Source organism: Monodelphis domestica, chromosome 5, assembly GCF_027887165.1.
Source record: "Monodelphis domestica isolate mMonDom1 chromosome 5, mMonDom1.pri, whole genome shotgun sequence".
Lineage (NCBI taxonomy): Eukaryota > Metazoa > Chordata > Mammalia > Didelphimorphia > Didelphidae > Monodelphis > Monodelphis domestica.
In genome coordinates, this window is record NC_077231.1 from 22,441,803 (window position 1) to 22,464,227 (window position 22,425).

The 22,425-nt window shown below is 32.6% G+C and overlaps 1 protein-coding gene across 11 annotated transcripts in view; it reads right to left on the reverse strand.

Moving 5' to 3' along the window:
- Positions 1–783: 783 nt before the first annotated feature.
- SLC16A7 (solute carrier family 16 member 7) overlaps positions 784–22,425 on the reverse strand; it is a 269,238-nt gene continuing 247,596 nt past the window's right edge. For all 11 annotated transcript variants that reach the window (XM_056797694.1, XM_056797697.1, XM_056797695.1 and 8 more), the window contains 2 exons: positions 15,967–16,782; positions 784–13,436 (listed from right to left, as the gene is read on the reverse strand). In XM_056797694.1, coding sequence (XP_056653672.1) covers positions 13,165–13,436; positions 15,967–16,782 — 1,088 coding nt within the window. In that variant the 3' untranslated portion in view covers positions 784–13,164. The remainder of the gene's footprint in view (positions 13,437–15,966; positions 16,783–22,425) is intronic.

Below are 22,425 nucleotides of genomic sequence, written 5' to 3' on the forward strand. Positions count from 1 at the left end.
TGTGATATTTATGGTAAATGGTTCTAATGCTCATAGAGCATATAAGCAAAGACAGACAAGGTTATATCTTTCTACTTTTCTCATCCATATTAACCCTGTTTCAAGCAGTTAATGCCCACAGATTCTGACTGGATAAAACTCCTGACTGATTGACACAATCTCTCAGTCATTTCCTTGCTGATAGTCATCTCAAATGCTCACCTAGGTTATAGTCCTGGGTAATAATCTCTCTGTATTTGAGGATCACTCAAGCCTGTTATCAGGAGGTAACCCTAAGAATATCTTTACCAAATAAGGATCTAATTAGGGATGTCCAGTCATATCTGGAACCAATGATCCAAACCCAATTTTAGAGTATATAACTTAATTATATAAACCCTAATTTGGAGTGTGTTTTCTCCCCCAGATATCTCTTTCTTTTCATGCTGAGTGGGTTTCTTGTATCCATTGGGACAAACTTCTGTTTTTCTTTATGGCCATATTAATCCCATACATTTTTTATATTACATAATAATATATTTTTTCATTTGTACTAGTTTCCTGATTACCAATTTCTGTAAAATTCCTGAAACCAAGTCTTAAGGCCAAATAAATCAGGATATATATATGCAAAAATATACACAAATACATTCAATAAATGTATATGTATATGAATAAGCTAAAAGTATTTAAATCACTGATACCAAGTTGGGCTTATTTGGACAAAATAGAAATATTCTTACCCACAGCACAATTAAAATAGTATCTAATAAGTTTTCAGAGAAAAAAAAAGTACTGACTTCATTTCAGAAACTTAATGTGGGGCTTTTATTTATTTTCATTTTAATTGAATAACCTAATAGAGATAAATGTCTTATTATATAAATATATATTCATAAACTTGCGATCTTAAACACAATACAGGCTTGCAATAGGATTTAATAAGCAATCAGAAAAAATCATCGAAGTACAATATAATAGAATGCAAAACAACATATAAAGTGTTAACAATATGCAAAAAAAGTCTAGGCATACATTACAAAAATAAATTTCTGCAGATGAAGTTTTCTATTAAAGTCAAGATTTGGGAAAATGAGTAGCACCCTTAGTTAGTCAAATGATTGTCAAAATTTCTCTATGGTAAGCTAAAATAAAGCACTTATAATTTAGCAAATAAAATTAAGAGTAATTCTAAATGTATTATCAAGCACAGCCACTTCATATTTCAATATTTGCATAGCATATTTGGCTGACAGGATAGAGAAATGGGGAAATTCAAAGTAGAATATGAACTAAGAAGTAGAGGCAGTCTTACAAATGCTAGCTAAGTACTACTTTGGAAATTGACCACACAATTTCCCTAATGTACATTCTGCTGGCAGAATAGAATATTATCGACATTTTCTATCAGCATCTGAAAAGACATTGTAAATTACATGCAGAAAGTACACCTTCTGTCCATACTTTGGGGACCCATGATTTCTCAGTGTGGATACTGCCTCCATGAACACAAATCATTACATTTCCTTGCCCTATTCTTTGTGAATTGTTATGGAAGAAAAGATTATTTCTTATGGCCAACCATGTAGTAATGGCCACATCTCTGAATTTAGCTAGGTTGCCTCTCTGTTAAAAGACATTCAGTCTGTGTTTAGCCCAGCCAATGGCCAAACCATACATAATTTAAAAGTGAACATAGAGGGGCAGGTCCAGGTGGCACATTGGATAGAGTACCAGATCTGGAATTGGGAAGACCTGGGTTCAAATATGGCCTCAGACACTTCCTAGCTGTGTGACCCTGGTCAAGTCCCTTAACCTCATTTGACTAGACCTCAGAAGACACTTTATTAAAAAAAAAGTGAATGTGGAATAAATTTCAGTAACTATGTTAAATGGGGTGTTCTAAAATATCAATGATATACACAAAACGTTGTATTTTAAGGAAAAGGTAGCTACAACTGAATTGCTTCAGAATACATAATGACATATTTATATAGCACTTTATAGTTTATAAAGCACTTTTGTCACAACAACCCTGTGAGATAAGCAGTGCAAATATTTTTATTCCCATTTTCCAGATGAACAAACAACCTCAGAGAAATTAAGAAACTTGCTCAAAGACACACAGTTGCTAAGTATCAGAACTGAGTCAGACTCAGATTCAAGTCTTCTACATCATCATGGGTAATGCTCTTTCCATCATACAAGTGAGTGGTTTAGGATATATTGAACAAAATTATGTATAACAAGAGACCAGTGATGGATGACATTGTAGTTGTCTTAATACAGTGAATTCCTAATAGAAATCAAATGGCAATACTTTTAGTTAAATAATAAAATATGATATTATAAAAATTTATTTTCTTATTTTTGGAAGACTTTTTAATGTTTTATTTACCAAATGTAGAATCTACTATGTACATATAAAAATTCTAGAAACAAATAAAAATATATTTCCCCAATGATATGAATAATGAGGACTTAAAATACATTCAGCTGTAGGAAGGTGGAGGAAAGGGGATCTTTTATTTGCATCATAAACTATAATAAGCATTTAAATTAAAGAAGAGATAGTCTACTCTCATAATTTATTTGGGAAAAAAATAAAAGGGATACAAATTCATGACTTAAACCAAGTGAATCCACATGACTTAATCAATTTTAGTTCACTTTTCCACTAAAACAGTACTTGTGGCTATTTCATTCAACTGAAATTGATCACATGACCATCTCATCAATTCCTTAATGATGGGCAATTAAGATGTTGGAAAAACCCTAGCAACAAAAGTCACCTATATTTTGGGTAACTACAGGGATATAATATTTAGGAATAAGTTAACTTGGAAAAATAACTATAAAGAGCATTTTAAAGTCTACCCCCTCACACACATTTTTTCCTATAAATCCTAGCCTTATATTCATTATTGCTAAGGAGTGTTTTGTGATAAAATGATGATGATGAATTAGGGACCTTTAATGCACTGTCTATATGACTGGAAATGATTAAGGAATAAGAGCTTGATGTGAAAGGCTGTAAGGTCTGAGTTCCTTGATGTTGGAAGGTGATATTTCCTAGGAAAAACATTTATCAAGACTTTGGTTTAAAATCATCATTCTTTGTGTTCTGAGGGAATATTTCTATTTAAAACATGAATCAATGATCCCTTTCAATTCTAAATCTTATGGCAAATGGTATTGTATAAGGACTGTTCCTTCCACCTCCCCTAGGATAAAAGGTTAAGGCAGGAGGTAAATCTTTATACCTTGCTTGAGTTCTGAGAGCACCCTTCTGAACTCACATCAAGTTAACATGCTATCTAATCTGAATGCCACTTAAATGCTTTGCTTTAGCAAATCCCTTTTTCTTACAAACAAGAACAGAAGGGCATTTCTTTCTGAGCAAAGTAGATGAGCCACTATAGAAGACTGGAAAATGTGGAAGTTAAGGCACTAATGATATTAACAAATTATCAATGAGAAATGAAAACATCTAAAGCCAAGTGTTGTTTTTTCCCTTCTGTATATACATATAGGTGTGTACGTGCATATGTATATATATATGCATTATATATAACTACATATGTATGTGTTTATCTAGACTTTTTTGCTCTTATAAATTTTGATTTATAATAATTGTTTATATTTCCCTTCTCCCAAATTAGAGTATAAAATTCTTGACTAAGTTGACTAAATTGTTTTATGTCTGTTTTTTCCCAGTGCTTAGCATAGTGTCTTATCCATAGAAGGTGCTTCATAACTATTTACTTAATTATAAATGGTTGTTTCATAAAGACCACCTACAAAATAAATCCATTAATAAACCTCCTGCCTTATTTAATTTCCTTAAGAAGGGGATATCTCTTAGTTATACACACACAGGCACTCACACAAAAATTCTATATCTAAGTATAGATATCACATATTTCCTGTTATATATGTTGTAATGTTCATTGAAAATATTTTATTAAGAATTTTATAGAGAGTAGATGCTCTATGATTCAAAAACCATGAAGGTCAACTTTTTTTTTTAAATGTCAGCATTCCCTAGCTGAAGGAAATATTCAGAACTATTCTATTTTATAAAGCAGAAACTGAACTTCAGAGTGGGAGTAACTTTCCTAAGATCGTGAACTAAGATAATAATAATGGCAATAATCAAATTGACTAGCATTTATAGAGCCCCTACTATGTACTAGAAAGAGCAGAGACTTGACTTTGTGGTTCAAGTCCAGCGATCTTTCCATTAAACCAGGCTTTAATGTTCCTTGAAAGAAAGCAAGTCCCCCACTAGAGGACATAGTCAAAGGGATTTTCCTGATGACAGCTACTTTGCTCCAGACAGAGATGAGTTTCCAATCACATTTTCCTCCCTAGAATGTCAGGATCACCGTATTATAGAATGAGAACTAAAAACAATGTAGAGATCATTTAATCGAATCCTTTCATTTGACAGAGTAGGAAATTCTGCAGGTAGCAACTAGCAGAGTTAGCATTTGAACCCAGATCCTCTGTCTACAAACTCCATGCCCTTTCCTCTGTACCAAGCTGCCTCAAGGACAGAATTGGGAAGCTTCACAATAAAGTACCTGTCAGGGAGCAGGAGGTGGGAGTGAGATGCTTTTCCATAATCACAAGCAGCTAATTATGCAGATCTTGGAACCAGTTAGTTCAAAATGTCATATATATGTATATATATATATATATTTTAAATTAATTAAGAATATTTTTCCATGGCTTTATATATATATATACATATATATACATATGTAACTATATATATATATATATACATACATATGTATATATATATATATATATAACTTTGGAAATTATAAGATGGGTTTTTTAACTTGTGAAGAATTTAAGATGAGAAAAACAGAAGTTAAGGTAGCCATGATATTGACAAATAATTAGTAAGCAAGAAAGATTTCAGGCTAAGTAAAGTGCCATTTATACACACACATACACATGATATAACTATTTACCTTATTTATTATTTACCTCCAGATTGCACATGGGGATTTCCCCAGGGGTTGAGTGTCAAATAATAAGTTCATAGAATCTTAGAATAAAATTAATTTATTTTGGAAAATTATCTAGATTTTTAATATTTGTATTATGTTTGATTGCCCTTAATAAGGGTATGTGTGTATGTATGTGTGTGCGTATATATATATATACATATATATATATATTTGCTAAGTAAATGCTACCTACAAATAAGATACTATGGGTACACATTTCTGAATGTGAACTTTAAGTTAAAATTTGTTATAAATTAAAATTTAAATGGTTATAAATTATTGTAGCCAATTTACCAATTAATTAGGGATATTTTTCCTTTTAAATGGAGAAAATGGAAAATTCAAAGATGTTTTTTGTTTGTTTCCATTTTGGTTTTTAGAATTTCTTTCATTTACCATTTTGTCTGTTTTTTTTTAAAACTGTATTACATAATACAAGAAGCTGGTCTTAATTCCAATTTCAAAAATGTCCCCAGTTCTAGGTCTTTTCATAGGAGTAGGGAAATTACTCATATACTGGGGTATACATATGCCCATTGATTTATAGGCAATTCTTTGGTATGTGGTCCTTTAAATGGCAGAAACAGACAAAATGAGATGGAGATAGAACAAGAGAGAAAGACAATAAGAGAAATAGGCAGTATTGAGAAATACTCTAAAGATTATGGCTAGTGATTTTTTCAGGACACAAAATTCACTGTTTGTCAGAAAATGCTCCCCTTATGAAATTATGTTGGTCAAAATATAGACCACTCTTCTCTGCTATGTTTTATAAAAAAGTATGAATGATCCCTGCATCCAGTATTTTGTCCAGTGTATACCTGTGCATTTTTTTCCTTCTAAGAGATTTCATGTCAAGAGTATGATCTTTATATAAGGTCAGCGTATGTATGAATCAATTCGATAAATAGCTTCTTACAGGAAGAGAAGCATTTACCAAATAGTCTTTCTTTTCATTATAATGTTTTGCTCATCTCAGCAAAACAGTATGAAATATTGTAAATACTCAGAATATGGTTAAGTAACTTCTAGGGAAGTTCTAGATGCTGAAGATAACATTTATCTTTAGGGGCCAATGCCAACATTTGCATGCTTTAAGTAGAAAGGGAATATTTGTCATGGTGGGCAGGAGTTCAGATCAATTTAAGGTAAGTCACCTATTTAGGAATTGTGGCTTTCACATTTTAATAGTAGACAAACAAAACAAAAACTATACAAAATGTGCCCATTGAGGCAGAATTATCTTAGTTATATAATAAATACTGAATTGGTACTTTAGAGAAAAAAAAACATATGCTTGCAAACATTTATTAATTATTAACTATCTGAATTTTACTTCATCTGAGATTTTGTTTTTCCCTTTTGCTAATGAAAAGGAGGGATCTGTCTAGAGGAAATCTCATTCTTTGAATTGATAAGATTTCTGTAGTATATGTGAATTCAGGAAAAAAATATGCACTCAAGAGTTATATATTAACTTCACACCATTTTTTTTGTACTAAGAAATATCTTTCCCCTCTGGAAAACACTTTAGAGGTAACAATAGCTGCTTTCAAGGATTTGAAGAGTTATTATGTGGACAAGAGATAAGAATTGTACTTCTCAACTGTAGAGGACAGAAGGGACAATGATTGGAAGTAGTAAAAAAGACTGATTTAGATTTAATGTAAGGAATTATTTCTTTATGAGTTAGCCAAAAGTATAATGAACTGCCTCAAAAGAGACTAACTTCCTTCTTTCTACAGATCCTTCTGGAAAAGTACAAGGATTGGATGACTACTCCCAAGGTATATTGTAGAAGAAGCTATGAGCTTACTTTTATCACTGATATTTCACCACAAAACAATGATGAAATCTTTTCTTCAAGAGGAAGATATTAGATTCTTCATATGTGTATATTATAGTAAAAATAGAATGGATATCCCAAATTGGAATACCACTAAAAACTATATTTGAACATTACCTACTTTATCAGCAGATCTCACAAACAAATATAAAGACCATCGGGGAAATGAAAAATAATGAAACAAAATCAAGGTTCAGTATTGCCAAAAAAGGTTATTAAAATGACAACTAGATTATAAACATTTCTTGTCATGAGAGAGAAAAAAAGAAATAAGAATTTAACTAATGGAAATTTTTTAAACGTACCAAAACATTTCTATCAAATTTTCAAATAACTTCCATCTGAGGTAGAGCCCCATGATATATTATTAACAGCCAATATTTTCGCCTAACTTAGATAGCACTTTTCCACTTGAGGGTATTCAAATTCATTGGTGAAAGGCAGAGACTTTTTTCATTCACATCCTAACTTGACCACAGATTTTAAATAGCATAGCATTCTTTGAACGAATGGGTCAAAATAAATTCCACCTTGATGCTGAAATAAAGGTAGTTATATCAGTAACTAAGGAAAAGAGTTCCAACACAATATCTCCAACTTTAAAATATAAAGTTTTAAAAACATTCATAGTTGGTTATGTTAGAAAAGCAGAAATACAGAGATGGATGCACTTTGGGACTCAATTAATTTTCCAATTCTATCAACTAAAATAAATTATTGCTTTGGTGAACCATATGATATTCTAATTGTAATTCTTAGTTCTGATAATAATCAGCCACTTCCCACTTTCCTATTTGTGACCTTACTTGTCTCTAAAAATGGAGACTGTTTCCATCTAAATGTAAAAACTGAAAGATAAAAGAAAATTAGAGAGGAAAGAGAAGGTTACTATGTTACATCCACTATCTCTTTGGTATAAACAGACTATAAATGTGTGCCAAATGTACAAATATTATTTCAGCACAATTACATTAGTAGCATCCAATAGAATGTAACTTTCTTAAGCTCAATGTCTGCTTTCATTTTTGTCTTTGTATGCCCAGAACTTACACTATCTGACATATATGAAACATTTAATAAAAATTTTCTTAATCAAATAGAATTGAAATCAATCTATTCCATGTCTCCATGACATCCCTGCATATAATCATCCCTTAATGTCTTATTCTGTATATAGTACATGCTTAATAAATATTTGTTGAATTAAAATATTCACTGAATTGTGTACTTTCATAGGGGATGTTTGGGAACCTAAGTATATTAATTTGAGAAAAATATAGAATAGGAAACTACACCAAGTCCTATGACTAGATAAGCACAAGAACAGTACTTTAAATATTTCACTACTATTTTAAAGCATATCAGGAGGGGAACAAGCTCTTTAATATACTGGAGATAGGATGGGTATTGGGAAGAGAGATTCAGGAATTGTGGGTTCTAGTCTGTGTCTGTCACTAACATCTATTTTATTTTAGGCAAGTCCCATCATAAATCTATGCCAGAGTTTTTCCCATCTGAAAATTGGAGGACGTGGGCAGGACGAGATAATTTTTAAGATCCCTTTCAAGCTCTAATATTTACATAAAGTTAACAAGGCAACAGCAAATGATATTTGCAGTTTTGGTGAAGCAAATCAGAAAAAAGGAAATATACATATATTTCAAGGAGAACATGAAAACTGAGTTGTAATATAAGAGATAAATTGTGTACAGTTACTGAAAACTTAGGACCCCACAGAGGAATGGATTGAGTTGCCTAAATCATATATTTTTTGTTGTGATTTTTGCTAAAAACAGTACCAACCATGGGACTTATTGGTACAACTTTGCGTATCAGATAACACATTCTTTAATAAGTAGTTTTTATTTTTTTGCATCACAACAAATAGCTAATGAGCTACTTGCTATTAATATATAGAATTTGGTAATCATAATAATTAATAACATTTTCTTCAAAACCCAGCCCCAGGGAAAATATATGATACTTGAGTTATATAAATATGTCATTATTATTAATGAGGAAAAAGGAGTTCCATAAAAAATGGCATGGCTATTTTTTCATATTTAGCATTATTTGGGGATTAGGGCAGGAACATTTGCATTTCCTTGAAATGCTAGCAATTAGAAATGATGTATTTAGGTTACAGCAAATCTAAATTCTAGAAAACTTCTAAGTAAAAATATGGTACAAATTATAGTAGAAATATGGGATGTTTGGGGAATATGTTTGCTAATCATTCTTTGCTCTATAATTAAGTGGCTTCCATTCAATTTTAATCTATCATTATGTTTAGATACCCTTTGTTTTGGTCCACATAAGGACTAAATTCTCTTGTTCTCAGACTATAATGGCTAATGCAGTGAGTTTAGTGCTATGATCAATTTTTATAGCATTTTCTTATAGCTGTTCTGAGATTTTGTTCTTGATGTTCCTGAAGAAATCATATTTCTTTTAAAAAGAAAAATTGCCATAGATTTTTCCTATATTTAAAATCTCATAGTACTGCCCATAGTCTCACAAAAGCAATATTGGTCTTTCAGATATACATAAATTGAAAGGGTTTCTAATGTGATTATTCTAACATTATCAGGTAAAGGATATCACTATTTTGAAGCTATTTAAAATCAAGCATGTGGGTACGTGGGCTCAGAAAGAATATGAGGTTGAGGTAAAGTTTGTGAACCACTTTAAACAAAAGGGGAACAAACATTTCTTTCTACATTGCAATCTTAACCACCTGTCTCAACTTTGTGCTGTGGGTCACAAAAAGGACTAGGCAGAAGCATATCCAATGGATTGATAAGTGCAACTAGAGAAAAAGACATAAAATTCTTGTTTTACTATTTAACTGACAGTAGTTCATTTGTGTAATTTTTGTGCAAGAAAAAGACAGCAGATCATTAAGGGAAGTTTTGTGTGTGGTAAAAAGGATAAATCATGGGTACATAAGTAGGAAACTCAGGTCTCTCACATTTTTACAATCTTAAAAATTAAACTCTTTTCCATGAACAACTCAAGAAATTCCAAAGCAAATGAATCTCTTTCTCGGTACAAAAAAGTATGGTGTAAATAGAAATAATCTACATTTCTGGTTTATGACATTTTGTTCTCACAATATAACATCAGAAGCCTTCAGAATAACATAAGTTTCCAAGAGGATTTAAGTGGGTTCATTTTATATATTACATGATATCCTACCGAGTTGAAATATACACAACCTTCAAAATAGAGAAAACTAATACATATATTAGTCAAGTAATAAAATCTTAAATGTGCCCTTTCATGAGACACATTATGATGAATACGCTTGGCTTAAATTCTTCATTGATCTTGCTATGATTCTGATAAAAGACAATAACTAGATTAGATATTAAATAAAATGGATCGAATCTTGATGGAATAACTTTGGGTTACCCTAGCACAGATCTGGCCCCAGTGGGTTTATCTATACCACTATTTCAAGTGTGTTCAGTTTTAATCCCCATTACAATTGTGAATGGGGATTATATGTGCATATTTGTACTGTAGTGCAGTGCAAGTGTGTCACTCTAAGAGATTTTGCAAGCCCATTTGATGGGCAGTAATTCTTTTCTGTCTTTCATTAAAAAAAAAAAACCAAACAACAGTGCTGAGATCCAGGAATCAATGACTAAAACCAACAAATGACAGAATGTTGTTTTAACTAGAAACTGATTGGCAAGAGCACATAATAATGTTTCCCTCCCACTGGGTGGGAAAAAGAAAAGGTGTGAATGAAATTTCAGGTCACTAGAGTAGAGGGCACCTGAGCTGATGGGAAGGATAAGAGTATCATAACTTGGACTTATTAAGTTCCTATACATTTCTTCCTGGGGCATGAGATCCACATTATTTTAATCATGCATCTTCTGAGATTAAGAATGAAAGAGGTTTTTGTTTCCTGAAAATGTGTTTAAGTCTAGAGAGGGGAAAGATAATTTGTGATTCTGCACCTGTTATAACAAATCAGAGTAGAATATAAAAGCATAAATGTATGAACATAGCTAAATTAAACATCAGAATTGGACACAACTCACTTAAATATACTCTCAAACTTGCCAGATTTCCCTGATTTGTTCACCTGTGACATTGGCACATCCTGTTTTACTTAACTTATTTTTTAATATGCTAACACTTAAATATTATTTTATAAAAGGGAAGGATAAATGGTATGTGAATTTTTACATATCTTCTTTAAGACGTACAAGTATCTTGAATAAACAGTGCATATATCAGATGCTCACTATTCACTGTTTCAAAAAAGATTGATATGTAGGTTTTTTTTTCTATTGTCTATCAGAATAGCCACCTTCCCTAAGAGAGAAAGAAAGAAAGAATGAATGAAAGAGAGAGAGAAAGAAAGAAAGGAGAGAAAGAGAGAAAGAAAGAAAGAAAGAAAGAAAGAAAGAAAGAAAGAAAGAAAGAAAGAAAGAAAGAAAGAAAGAAAGAAAGAAAGAAAGAAAGAAGGAAGGAAGGAAGGAAGGAAGGAAGGAAGGAAGGAAGGAAGGAAGGAAGGAAGGAAGGAAGGAAGGAAGGAAGGAAGGAAGGAAGGAAGGAAGGAAGGAAGGAAGGAAGGAAGAAAGAAAAAAGCAGCAAGGAAAGAAAATTCCATTTGACATCATTAAGGTGATTTCATCCCAGTAAGAAGGCATAAAATATTTTATTAACTATAACACTAAATTAATTTTCAGATATATAGAAGTTAATATTTACAATTGAAATTGTGAAATTAATATTTTTCCTAATTAAAATTTTTAATTTAAAAACATTTTATAGACTTTGAACAAACAAGGTTAACATCTACTTTTTCTTAAAATGGTGTTATAGATTTCAAGAAGTCTTACAGGGGTTCAAAGATGAGAAACTGGTTCTTAAATCTGAACAGCAGCAACTCAAGCTTCTCATCATCATATTCCATGCTATATCTATAGAGTTGTAATGGAATAGCTGAAATGGTCAGAACCCAACTTGATACTTTCTCAATCAGCTGCCTCTATAGCTGAGTCTGATGGGTACAGAATTTGAATTATCCAGTGCTATCATGCTGAGGCATTTTAAAGTAGCTACCTCTGTGCCTGGGACACTGGGAAGACACAGTGGGCTGACTCCACAGTCAAGTTAATTAGAATGATCACCTTCAATTCAAGTATTTCCTCTAGGTATAGGTGTCAGAATTTAGCCTCGGTGAAAGACTGTCAACAGGACGGTGATCTGGCTATACTATATGATGTCAATGGACTTGTCATAAAATAAAAATAAAATTGTAACCTGAAATTAGGAATCGATTCAACAGAAATCCCTAATTGTTACTTCTATTCGTTACAGAGCTAAACTAGTTTTACATTTATTACTTCAGCTGATTCCTAGCCACCTCCCTTGGCTTTCTGTCTCTTTTGATTACTTTGAGATATTTTTAATGACTAAAAATCTTAAAGGATAAGATTTATTTCTTTAGCTCATATTCAATCAACTGACATTAAAACATTTGGATTAACCAGAGAGGCTCAAAAGTAATTGTTTTAGCAGGTCAATTATTTCACTTTTCTCAGAGGTTGCTTTATATATATACAAACATTTTCATTTAGTTAATTGTTAATTGCATTTAGAATAAAGACCTATTCTTGTTTTCTCTTCAGATTTTAACATTCATACTATAAAGGCTAATGCAAAAACAATACATCTATTTTTGTGCCCCCAGGCATACATTATAAAAACAAACAAAAATCCCATAAAGAGTATTATTGGTTGCTTTGTACATAAGTCTAGTGTTGGTTATAATCTCAATACTTTTTGTAGTAGTCTTTTTTCTTCCTTTATTTGATTCCAATCTTTTATGTTAAGCATTAAAAAAATAAAAAAAAATAAAAATACTGTGGAGAGGGGAAATCCATGGGAATAAGTATCACCCTGAGGGTTCAGACAAATATCTTCCTGCAGTACATGAAATAGACAATGTAGTAATGAGAATTTACTTTTTATATTTGTGACCAAGTTCACTTCTTACTGGAAGACTTTAAATCAACATCCTACCCACAGGGTTCAGAGCCATGGATGACACTGGACTCAATTGCATGTTTGTAACTCAACAACAACAACAACAACAACAACAAAATCTCACCACCACCACAATCACAAAAAATAAAAATAAAAAAGCTGTTGATAATAAACTAATTAGAATCTTGTCATTTAACAAAATTCTGTCTCGGTCAATAACTATGGCTGATCATTGCAACTAAAAAAATTTTCCCTGTATTTTAAGGGAAATTGGAAACACTGACATCTGAGTGATGATTCCCATTAAATATTTGTTTCTCTTTCTGAGGGATCATCTAGTACTTTGGTAGCTCGCGTTGAAACATCATCGTTTTCCTTATTGGTCAAAGGCTCCACTTCCTTGGAGTCAGCATGGTGTAGATTTTTCTGTTTTTCTTCTTCTAACTTTCTTTCCTTTTCCAGCATCCTATAGTTGAAAGCATTGCCAATAAACAGCCAAATGCTAGCTATGGTCACGATCACCCCACAGCAAAAATACATGTACTTATATTCTCCAGTTTCATCCACCAATTTACCTGAAACACAAAGAATATGTGTGAGATGAGACCAACTTGAAAATCATAACATTTTCAAATCCAAGATTTTTATAGCTATAAACATAAGCATCCCAAAAGTCTTTTAGTGTGGTTTTGAAGTTTTAAAGCTTAAGACTGAAGTAGGATTATCCACTACACTAAAAGATATCCTCTGTATAGATATATTCCACTTGAACTAATTCTAAGAAAGGATGATTCTTTAATTTGTGAATTCTTTCAATTCATCAGTCTTTATAGGGCAAAGTACTATAAATTAGAGTATAATCAGGGGGAATAAAATATAAGGGTTTGGATTAATTGTGAATTCACAAGAAAAAAATAGAATATTCTATCTCCAAAGGGCTTCCTCCTTAGCATAAGGGTCAACTTGGTGGCTCAGTGGATAGGGAGCCAGGACTAAAGATGAGAGGTCCTGGGATAAAATATGGCATCAGACACTTTCTGATCTGTGACCCTGGGAAAGTCACATAACCACTTTCTATAACTTACTGCTCTTCTGCCTTGGAAACAATACTTAGATTCTAAGACAGAAAGTAAGGATTTTTTAAAAAGTAAATAAATTAATACTTGAAGGAAATTTCAGTAAGAGATGACTGAAAATAAATATGTAATTCCCCCCCTGTTCAAGTCAATAGATTCCCTAAAATTTATCTACAGGTCTCTTGTGTGTTCATAAATCTAAGTTTAAAGACCCCTGAAACTTATGTTATTGAGATGTCTTATTATTAGTGAGTTAAATCCTAAGACTATTTATATGATGCTAAAACAATAAAGTCATTCCACTAGAGTCAAATAAATTCTTTGGCAACACATAGGGAAAACCTATTGGAGATTGAACATTTTACTGGTGTTCTGGGGATTAAATAATCCACATCAAGAACAAAATCAATAAAGAATATATGAAAGGGTATAAACCTGATGAACAGCTGGGAGCTATATCAATTGGTTAGAATTATCCAGGGCCATGTTACATAAAGAAATTGGAATTTCTACTGCAGGGGATATTGGAATAAAGGAATTGAAGTTTGGATAACTTAGCTTTTTCATGTTCTTGGATTCTTACATATAATAATTTGTTGTTTGATGCCATTTGAACAGAGGACTTAAAAATGCAAAAGCATGTAAGAATTTGGATTAACCCATTTGGTTCATGGCCATAAAAAAGACAGACATAATAGAGAGAATAGAAACATTTCCTTCTCCAACATCAGATAATGGTTCAAAGAGATGAAGATAGATTAGTATGAAAAAATAAAATATTTTTATAAATGTCTGAATCTGATTATTACATAACAATATACAACTTCATATATAAATAAATATAATGTGCTCAAAGAAATTGAAACATGGATTTTTTAAAACCAGTAATTCATATTTTAGGACTAAACACAAAGATTTGTCTTTTGTAAACATTCTCTTTTGGACAGGTTTATGTAACTATTTGCCTTTAGAATATCAAATATATTTTAGAGAAAACATTAAAAAAAATTTTTTTCAGGTATCACATATCAAATATACCTTGAAAACAGAACAATTTAAACCTACATGTAAATGTACCTTTTGAGAATGACTTCATTAAACACATTGTATAATTCAAAGGAAAGTTTCAAAATTAAAATGTTAATTTGATTTAAAATTAATTCAGAAAAGGAAAACTAAATAAATTTTACTCAATCCTATTGAAATTATACATATATCCATGTATACATTTTAATGGCATGAAACATGTAAAATTTTTAAATTCTAATATATTTATTTCAATTTCAAATGAAACTAGTGGGTTTTAATAATACATTCAATTTAAATTAATTCAATTCAAGCACATTTTAATAAAAATGAATAGAAAACTTCAACTGTACAAAAATGAAGATGATGTAAAAAAGAGTTTGCCTTCCCAATATACATATTTTAAAACCTATTATACAAGGTAGACATGAAGTTTTGAAATAAAATATAAAAGAGCAAAAAAGTAATTAGTAGTGATGCAGGATAGTCAAGCAGCCATACAATCAAGAAGAGTTTTATAGGCGTAGGCCCTAAAAGAAATATGCCAGGATGAAAACTGATCAGAGTTTATGAAAATTTTAACAAAATTGAAAATATAGCACTCACTAATCATAGTAGATGTCTCCAGGCTACCAGTATTTATTAATCAGTAGAAGGTGAGGGAAAGGTTAATGAAACTATTTAGGGAATGGTAAGATCATTTTTAGACCAAAAGTGTTTTTTTGAACTTTTCTGCAAGGCTTATAGTAATGGACATAAATGTCAAGGTTCCCTTCTTTAGAAGAACATACAGATGGAATGTGCTGTAATAGAGTATTAAACCAGTGGTAAGAAAGAATGATTCTTGTCTCAGGCTTGCTCTTAACTCAGTGGGCTCTTGACTAATTTATCTCATTTATCTGAATGTTATTTTCTGCATCTGTACAATGAGGAGGTTGAAGGGATGTCTAAGAAGTCACTCTTCTCAATCTGCAATTCTTTGGTTTCACAAAAATGAACTTACCTGCTAATGGAGGACCAATGAGAACAGGGCAGCATTCCACAATGGTGACAAGACCCACAGCACTAGAGAACCTCGCTGCACCAACGAGGTCCATGAGAGTTTCAAAGAGGACACTGCTCACCATGCCAAAAGAAAAGCCAAAAAAGACAGCATATACCACCAGGCCAGTGTAGTCTTCTGCCAGAGGGCACAAGAGATGACAGATGCCATTATACAATATTGCAAAACTAAAGAAATATTGGATACGTGGCCGAATAAACTTGGAGTTTGCCAATAGACCCATGGAAGGCCGAGCAAACATATCTACAAAGGCGAGGATGGACAGCAAAAAGGCTGCAGAATATTCATCAATTCCCTTGTGCTTTGCATATGGTGCCAGAAACACAATTGGTGCAAAAAACCCAACAAACATAATGACATTTCCTGAAAGGTAAATCAGGAACCCTCTGTGTTTGAAAAGAGACAGGTCTAAATATTTATTGATGGACTGACACGATGATTTCTTTTTCTTCTTATTTTGCTGCAGAATTGACTCTCCCATTTCTTTCTCAACATCTTTTTTAATGGGAGCTTGTTTAGGTCCAATAGGTCTCATAAGTGACCCAGCCACACAACAGTTCAAAAGGAGTCCTCCCAATACCAAGAAGCTCCCTTTCCAGCCAAAATGATTGAATAGAAACTGATTGAAAGGTGCAAGTGTACTTAAGAACACAGGGCTTCCAGCCATGGCCAATCCATTAGCAATGGGCCTTTTATGGTAAAAGTACTTGCCAATCATGGTTAAGGCAGGTTGTAGGTTGAAAGCTAAGCCCAAACCTAGAAGGAAACAAAATAAAATTAAAGGAAAATCACTTCATAAAATGGGTAACTTTGAGGAATATTAAGTTGGATATAATTGAGTCCTACATATAATTACTTATGATGCTCATCGTTAAATGGAATGGAATAAAAAAAGTGTTTTTTTTTATCATGAGGCACACAATGGGACAGTTTAATATTATTTACACATCTTATAGTTTACCATTTCATATAAAGGCAGAAGTATAAAAACACAAACTCGTATTGATGTTTGAATGGCATTACCTAGAGTGAATTGAGACAGAGAAAATGATACTCAACACTTCAATACTGCAAAATATCTCTGTTAGTATAGATATTAAACTTGTGCAGATCATAGTTTCTCCACATTTCAGACATGTGCATGACTTTTTTCAATGAAAACAATCTTTTGATGGCTTGTCTTCTGGAAGTGAGCTTCTCTAAATGGGTTGTATCTGGTTCTCAGATAAAAGATCCAGAATCTGTCACCTTTCCCATATTTGGAAACTTTCCAACTTAGTAGATCTCACTAGACCATATTATTACATGCCTATTGGCATAGCCTTCAAAGAGCTGGGGGACGTTACCATCTTTGTGCTGTTATGAGGCATCATTATTACTAAAGGGTCCTTAAACTTAAAGTATATGGTATAGGGATAGGTATTCCTTTATGAAATTGTTGTTGATTTTAAAAGACCTTGGATAATAAAAGTGTTTTACAAAATGCCATGATCATATTATGGTTCTTTTTTAGAGAACAGAAAATATGTGGGCTGATTATTCAGGTGTCTCAGTTCCAGAATCATCATCAGGGAGTCATTGACAAATGCTTATATAATTTACATATGAGGGATAACCAATAGGTAAATGTGTCATGTAAAATCATTTAAGCATAAGGAAATTCAAACTATTTAAAGGAATATTAAAAATTAAACATTTAAAAATTAAAATTTTTTGCATTTAAAAATGTTTATATCACGTCTCCCAATGTATTCCTTTCCTCAAACTCCCAAGAAAGAAAGAAAGAAAGAAAGAAAGAAAGAAAGAAAGAAAGAAAAGAGGAAGATGTTCAACGGTTCTCTAAAAAGAATAATAAATGATTATAATGTTTGAAGAACACTTTTTGAACCAGTCTTTCCTTTAAAAGCAACAATAATTGCATAAAAGAATATCAATACAGATATTTGTATATGTGTATGCATTTACATATATTGAGAGCATATGTAGTCTTCTAAACCCATATATCACTCCCTAATACTTTTCTCCCCCACAAAAAAAATATAGAAAGAAACTAGTTTTGTAATTGAGTTCAGACCAGTGTGGTGTTTGGGGTATAGGATTAATACAAAATGAGACACTCATAAATAATCTAATATTTCAAAGACAGTTTACTTAGCAATAAAAGGATATGTAGCAAGGATTAGAATTGATTAAGTTATATACAGCTTTCCTGCCTTTTGGTTAATATGCTGGTCTCTTGATCTTCTGACCAAGGGTCTATGGAAGATATTAATAACTCCTTGGGTGCTGGCTATTAAATTTAGGTTACCAGGCATTTACCTTAATGTTTTATGCCTTAGATTTTTGGGTCAATTCAGTCTTAAGGATGACTTCAATATCTATATCTATCTATCCATGCATCTCTCTCTCTCTCTCTCTCTCTCTCTCTCTCTCTCTCTCTCTCTCTCTCTCTCTCTCTCTCTCTCTCTCTCTCTCTCCATCCATCTATCTTCCATCCATCTAATTACATACACATTTTTGTGAGTATAGATATATGCACACACACACACAAGTACTACTACTACTAACTACTTGCCCTCTCCTTAGCAGCAAGAAACTAAGGTCCTTACAGAGAAATTTTGATCTTTTAAATGACTCAAGAAGCTTGTTGTAGATGGTCCTGAAGGAGAAGGTAAATTTAAATGAATTTGGAAAATTAACAGAGAAGAAAAAGATATTTCCCCCCTTAAAAGTAGTGTTATAGTCTTTGGAATAAGTAACAATAGACAGGAGAATGATATCAGAAATCTCATGCTTCACCAGTCCCTTGAGATTGAAAGAATTTTGGATCATAATGATATGGTCCATGTGGTGAACGATTTCAAATCTTTGTAGTTCATAATAGGTCTCCTGATGCAAAGCAGTGCCAAGGAGTAGAAATAACACTACAGAAACCAAGGCAACAACACAGATTATAAAACATCCAGCACAGACTCCAATCCTCATCAGAGGTCAAGTAATCTTTGCTGCTAACCAGGGCAAAGAACATTTTGCTCAAGCACGTGTAATTGCCCACTGCTCTGGCAATTGAGTTTGCATTGCTGACATTGGGGTCAAAGTTTCTGTTTACCACACCACTCACTGTCACTTGGACCCATGTTTCTGAGCACTCCATTTCTGCTGGGACCCATACCACTGCCCATTATACCAGAGCCATGGTATGCAAGGACCAAGGTATATCAAGTGCTCCCACTGCTCCATCATGCCAGCATACTCCAATGCTGAAGGCTGATTACCCCCCCCCCCATGCCAGACCAACCTCTGTCCATCTATTCCAAGACTCAGATATTTCCTTTGCCCCCCTGAACCAAGAACTGAACACTGCCATCACAGGACTATTTCAGTAGCTGCTCCCTATGCTTTAAACCAGGATGTTACTACACCAAATGGTTCACCATATTTATAAGGCAATGAATGGCCACATGGAGTAACTCAGTCAACTCTTAATGGATCCTGGTCAGGCAGAATAGCCTCCTCCTGTTATTGACCATCCCCTCCAAAGTGGAAAATTCATCTTAATACCAGTCACCCCTAAATGAGGCAAATTTCATACTCATAATACATTTTATTTGAACAAGCATGCCCAGTTCAGAATCACTCCCCAATGTTCAAGGAAAAAAAGACCTCAAGCAAAAGCCAAAAAAAAAATGCCAGAGAGGCTCTGAGGATGATACATATTTTCTAGCTGAGATATATGAGCAAATGTCCCATTCTCCAGGCTGTGGGAGGGAACCTGAGGGCTTCTGTGAGGGCTCACTCTTCAGAGATCTCTCACTTTGTCATTTGAAGGAAGGTCCCAACTAGAAAGAGTTACAATTCGCCAGAGTGAGAGTTAGAAGAAATGAAAAGAAAAATGAACCTTCCCCACAAAGAGTTTATATTCTGATGGGAGAAGGCAAGGAAAGAAGCTGAAAAGCTGAGAGGCTGAGGGTGGTAGATACCCAACATGAGTATGGAGAAAGAAGTCTTGAGAATGGAGCCTAGAGAATGAAGGAATGAACATGGCTGATTTGACTATTTTCTTGGGATGAAGTTTCTTGAAAGAACTATCCAGTCAGAGGCAGTAGGGGATGGATCTTCCAGGATGAGAGAGCTGCTGGGATATGATAGAGAAAGAAGTCCAAAAAGACAGGAGTGAAGTCTAGAGAGAAATAAACATAGTTGTCGTGGGCCCTACCTTAATATTGTGGTAATGATTTACAAGTAATTTCTATTTTTAGGGTTTTTTTTAAACAACTGAGTTATTGAATTCAACTTTTTAAGATTCTTTCTTGCCCCTTCTGTTCTCTAGTTCTACTTTTCTATTTTTTGTACAGTACAAAATGGCTTTTAAAATAACTTGTTCATAATATTTTTGAAGGTCTAGAAGAACTATTTCCCTTTCCTTCACACTTTAAAAAATTAATTTGGCTTTTTAATTTTTGTTCCTTCAAAATAATTTTGAATTATTTTGTCTAGCTGTGTAAAGCAACTTTGTATTCTGATCAATATACACCAAATATATAATCAATTTTTGTGCTATGATTTCCCCACCTCCCCCTCAAATTAAAAGTATATATGTATATATAAAAGTATATATACTTATCTGATGCTTTAAAGAACCCTTTTTTGACTTGGACAGAGCCAAATAATCAGAGTATGAAGAGAACTTCAACATGTGTATGTTGTATTTAATTTTTGGAAGGAGCATTTATCATGGAACATTAATAGAATGATATTTGGTAAACAGAGAGCTAAGGATAAGAGCCTATATATAGACTCTTTTATATATATATATATATATATGTATATATATATATATATATAGCCTTCTGCTGTAGAGAGGTCAGTTGTGAGGCATTTTTCCCTTAAATCAAAGAAAATAGCAACTCAAAACTGTTGGTTTTTCTCCCACTTCCATTTAAACATGTTGACCTTGTGATTATGAAAATTATAAGCCAACAAAATTTACACATGTGAAGTGTCTGGGGGCATTAAAAATAAATCAGTTAAAATGCTACTTTTTAAATCCTTATACATGTGGGCTCATTAGGAAGTACAAAGACAGGATGTGAGCTGGGAGCAAGAAGAATCCTGCAGTCCCAAGAGTCTACTCAACATCATGTTGTGAGGCACATGCCTAGAAAACATTCATAAATCAAGAAGCTTTTATGGACATCTTTAGGAATTTTATTTGCTATGTTTCCTTAAAAGATTGTGGAGTATTTTGTTTTATTTTGAAACAGCTAATTTTCTCAATATTACTTTTTCACCTTAGACAGTGATCTCTTTAAAGTTAGAGCCATGTCAATAAAGGTCTAGACTTATTCTCATTTATTAGTTCCCAAAGGGCATGATTAATTGGAGTCTCTGGAAAGCACAATACCTGCTTTGTATAGAAACTAATAGAAATCCCACTTATGTAAATATTTTGTTTATAGGAGACACCAAATATACTGGTATCGTTATTCAATTTTTCTGTATCTGTTTCCTCTAGTCTCTAAAATCCCTTCTTAGTTCTAACAATCTGCAACTGTAATGACTTGTAGAATACTGGGGCTACACACTCCCTTATATGCCTCTGTCAAGAGAAAGGAATATTCACAGTAGGTTAACTATATATTTTTAAAATTTGATTTCTATTTGTATATTTTGTTCATTGCATTACATAGATTTCCCTTCTCCTTGCATTTCTACCCTTTGCTCCTCTCAACTTAAATTGAAAAAAAAAATGAATGAGAAAAAAATCAGCAAAATGATGATAATATCGAAAAATAATAGTATAGGTAATTTTTCCACCCAGGAGCCCCACATCAATAAATCAATAAAGGAATTTGTCTTTGATACCTTCTTAACTCTCTAAATAATAGTAATTTTATTTTTACTCTAAAGTAAAATTAATTTTCAATTAATCAAGTGAGGGTACAGTAGAAACAGTAGTGGTTTTGCAAGATGAAGGTGGTCAGTTTGAATCTTTGATCCATAAATGAGAATTTACATTTTTGAAAATTGACATTTACATTTTAAAATAATACTTTACGTTTCTGGCATTCAGTACACCACCAGAAAAGATTTTTACATACTTTTCTAGTTCTATCCCTGGTAATTTAGTATTTAAAAAGTGTGCCCTTTGTCCTATGTATCCATGTATCCTATGTTTCTCATTTTAGAAAGAGATCAAAATTCAAAGTAATTGAAGCATAATAATGGGATAAAAATACCACCAATAAATAGTATTTATATAGAGCCTCAAGGTTTATAAAGTGTTTTACAAATATCTCATTTTGTCCTCATGATTCCAGGGAGGAACTGAAAGGTGTATTATGATGCTGCTGCTGCTGCTTATTTTACAGATTAGGAAAATTAGGTAGGGAGCGGCTA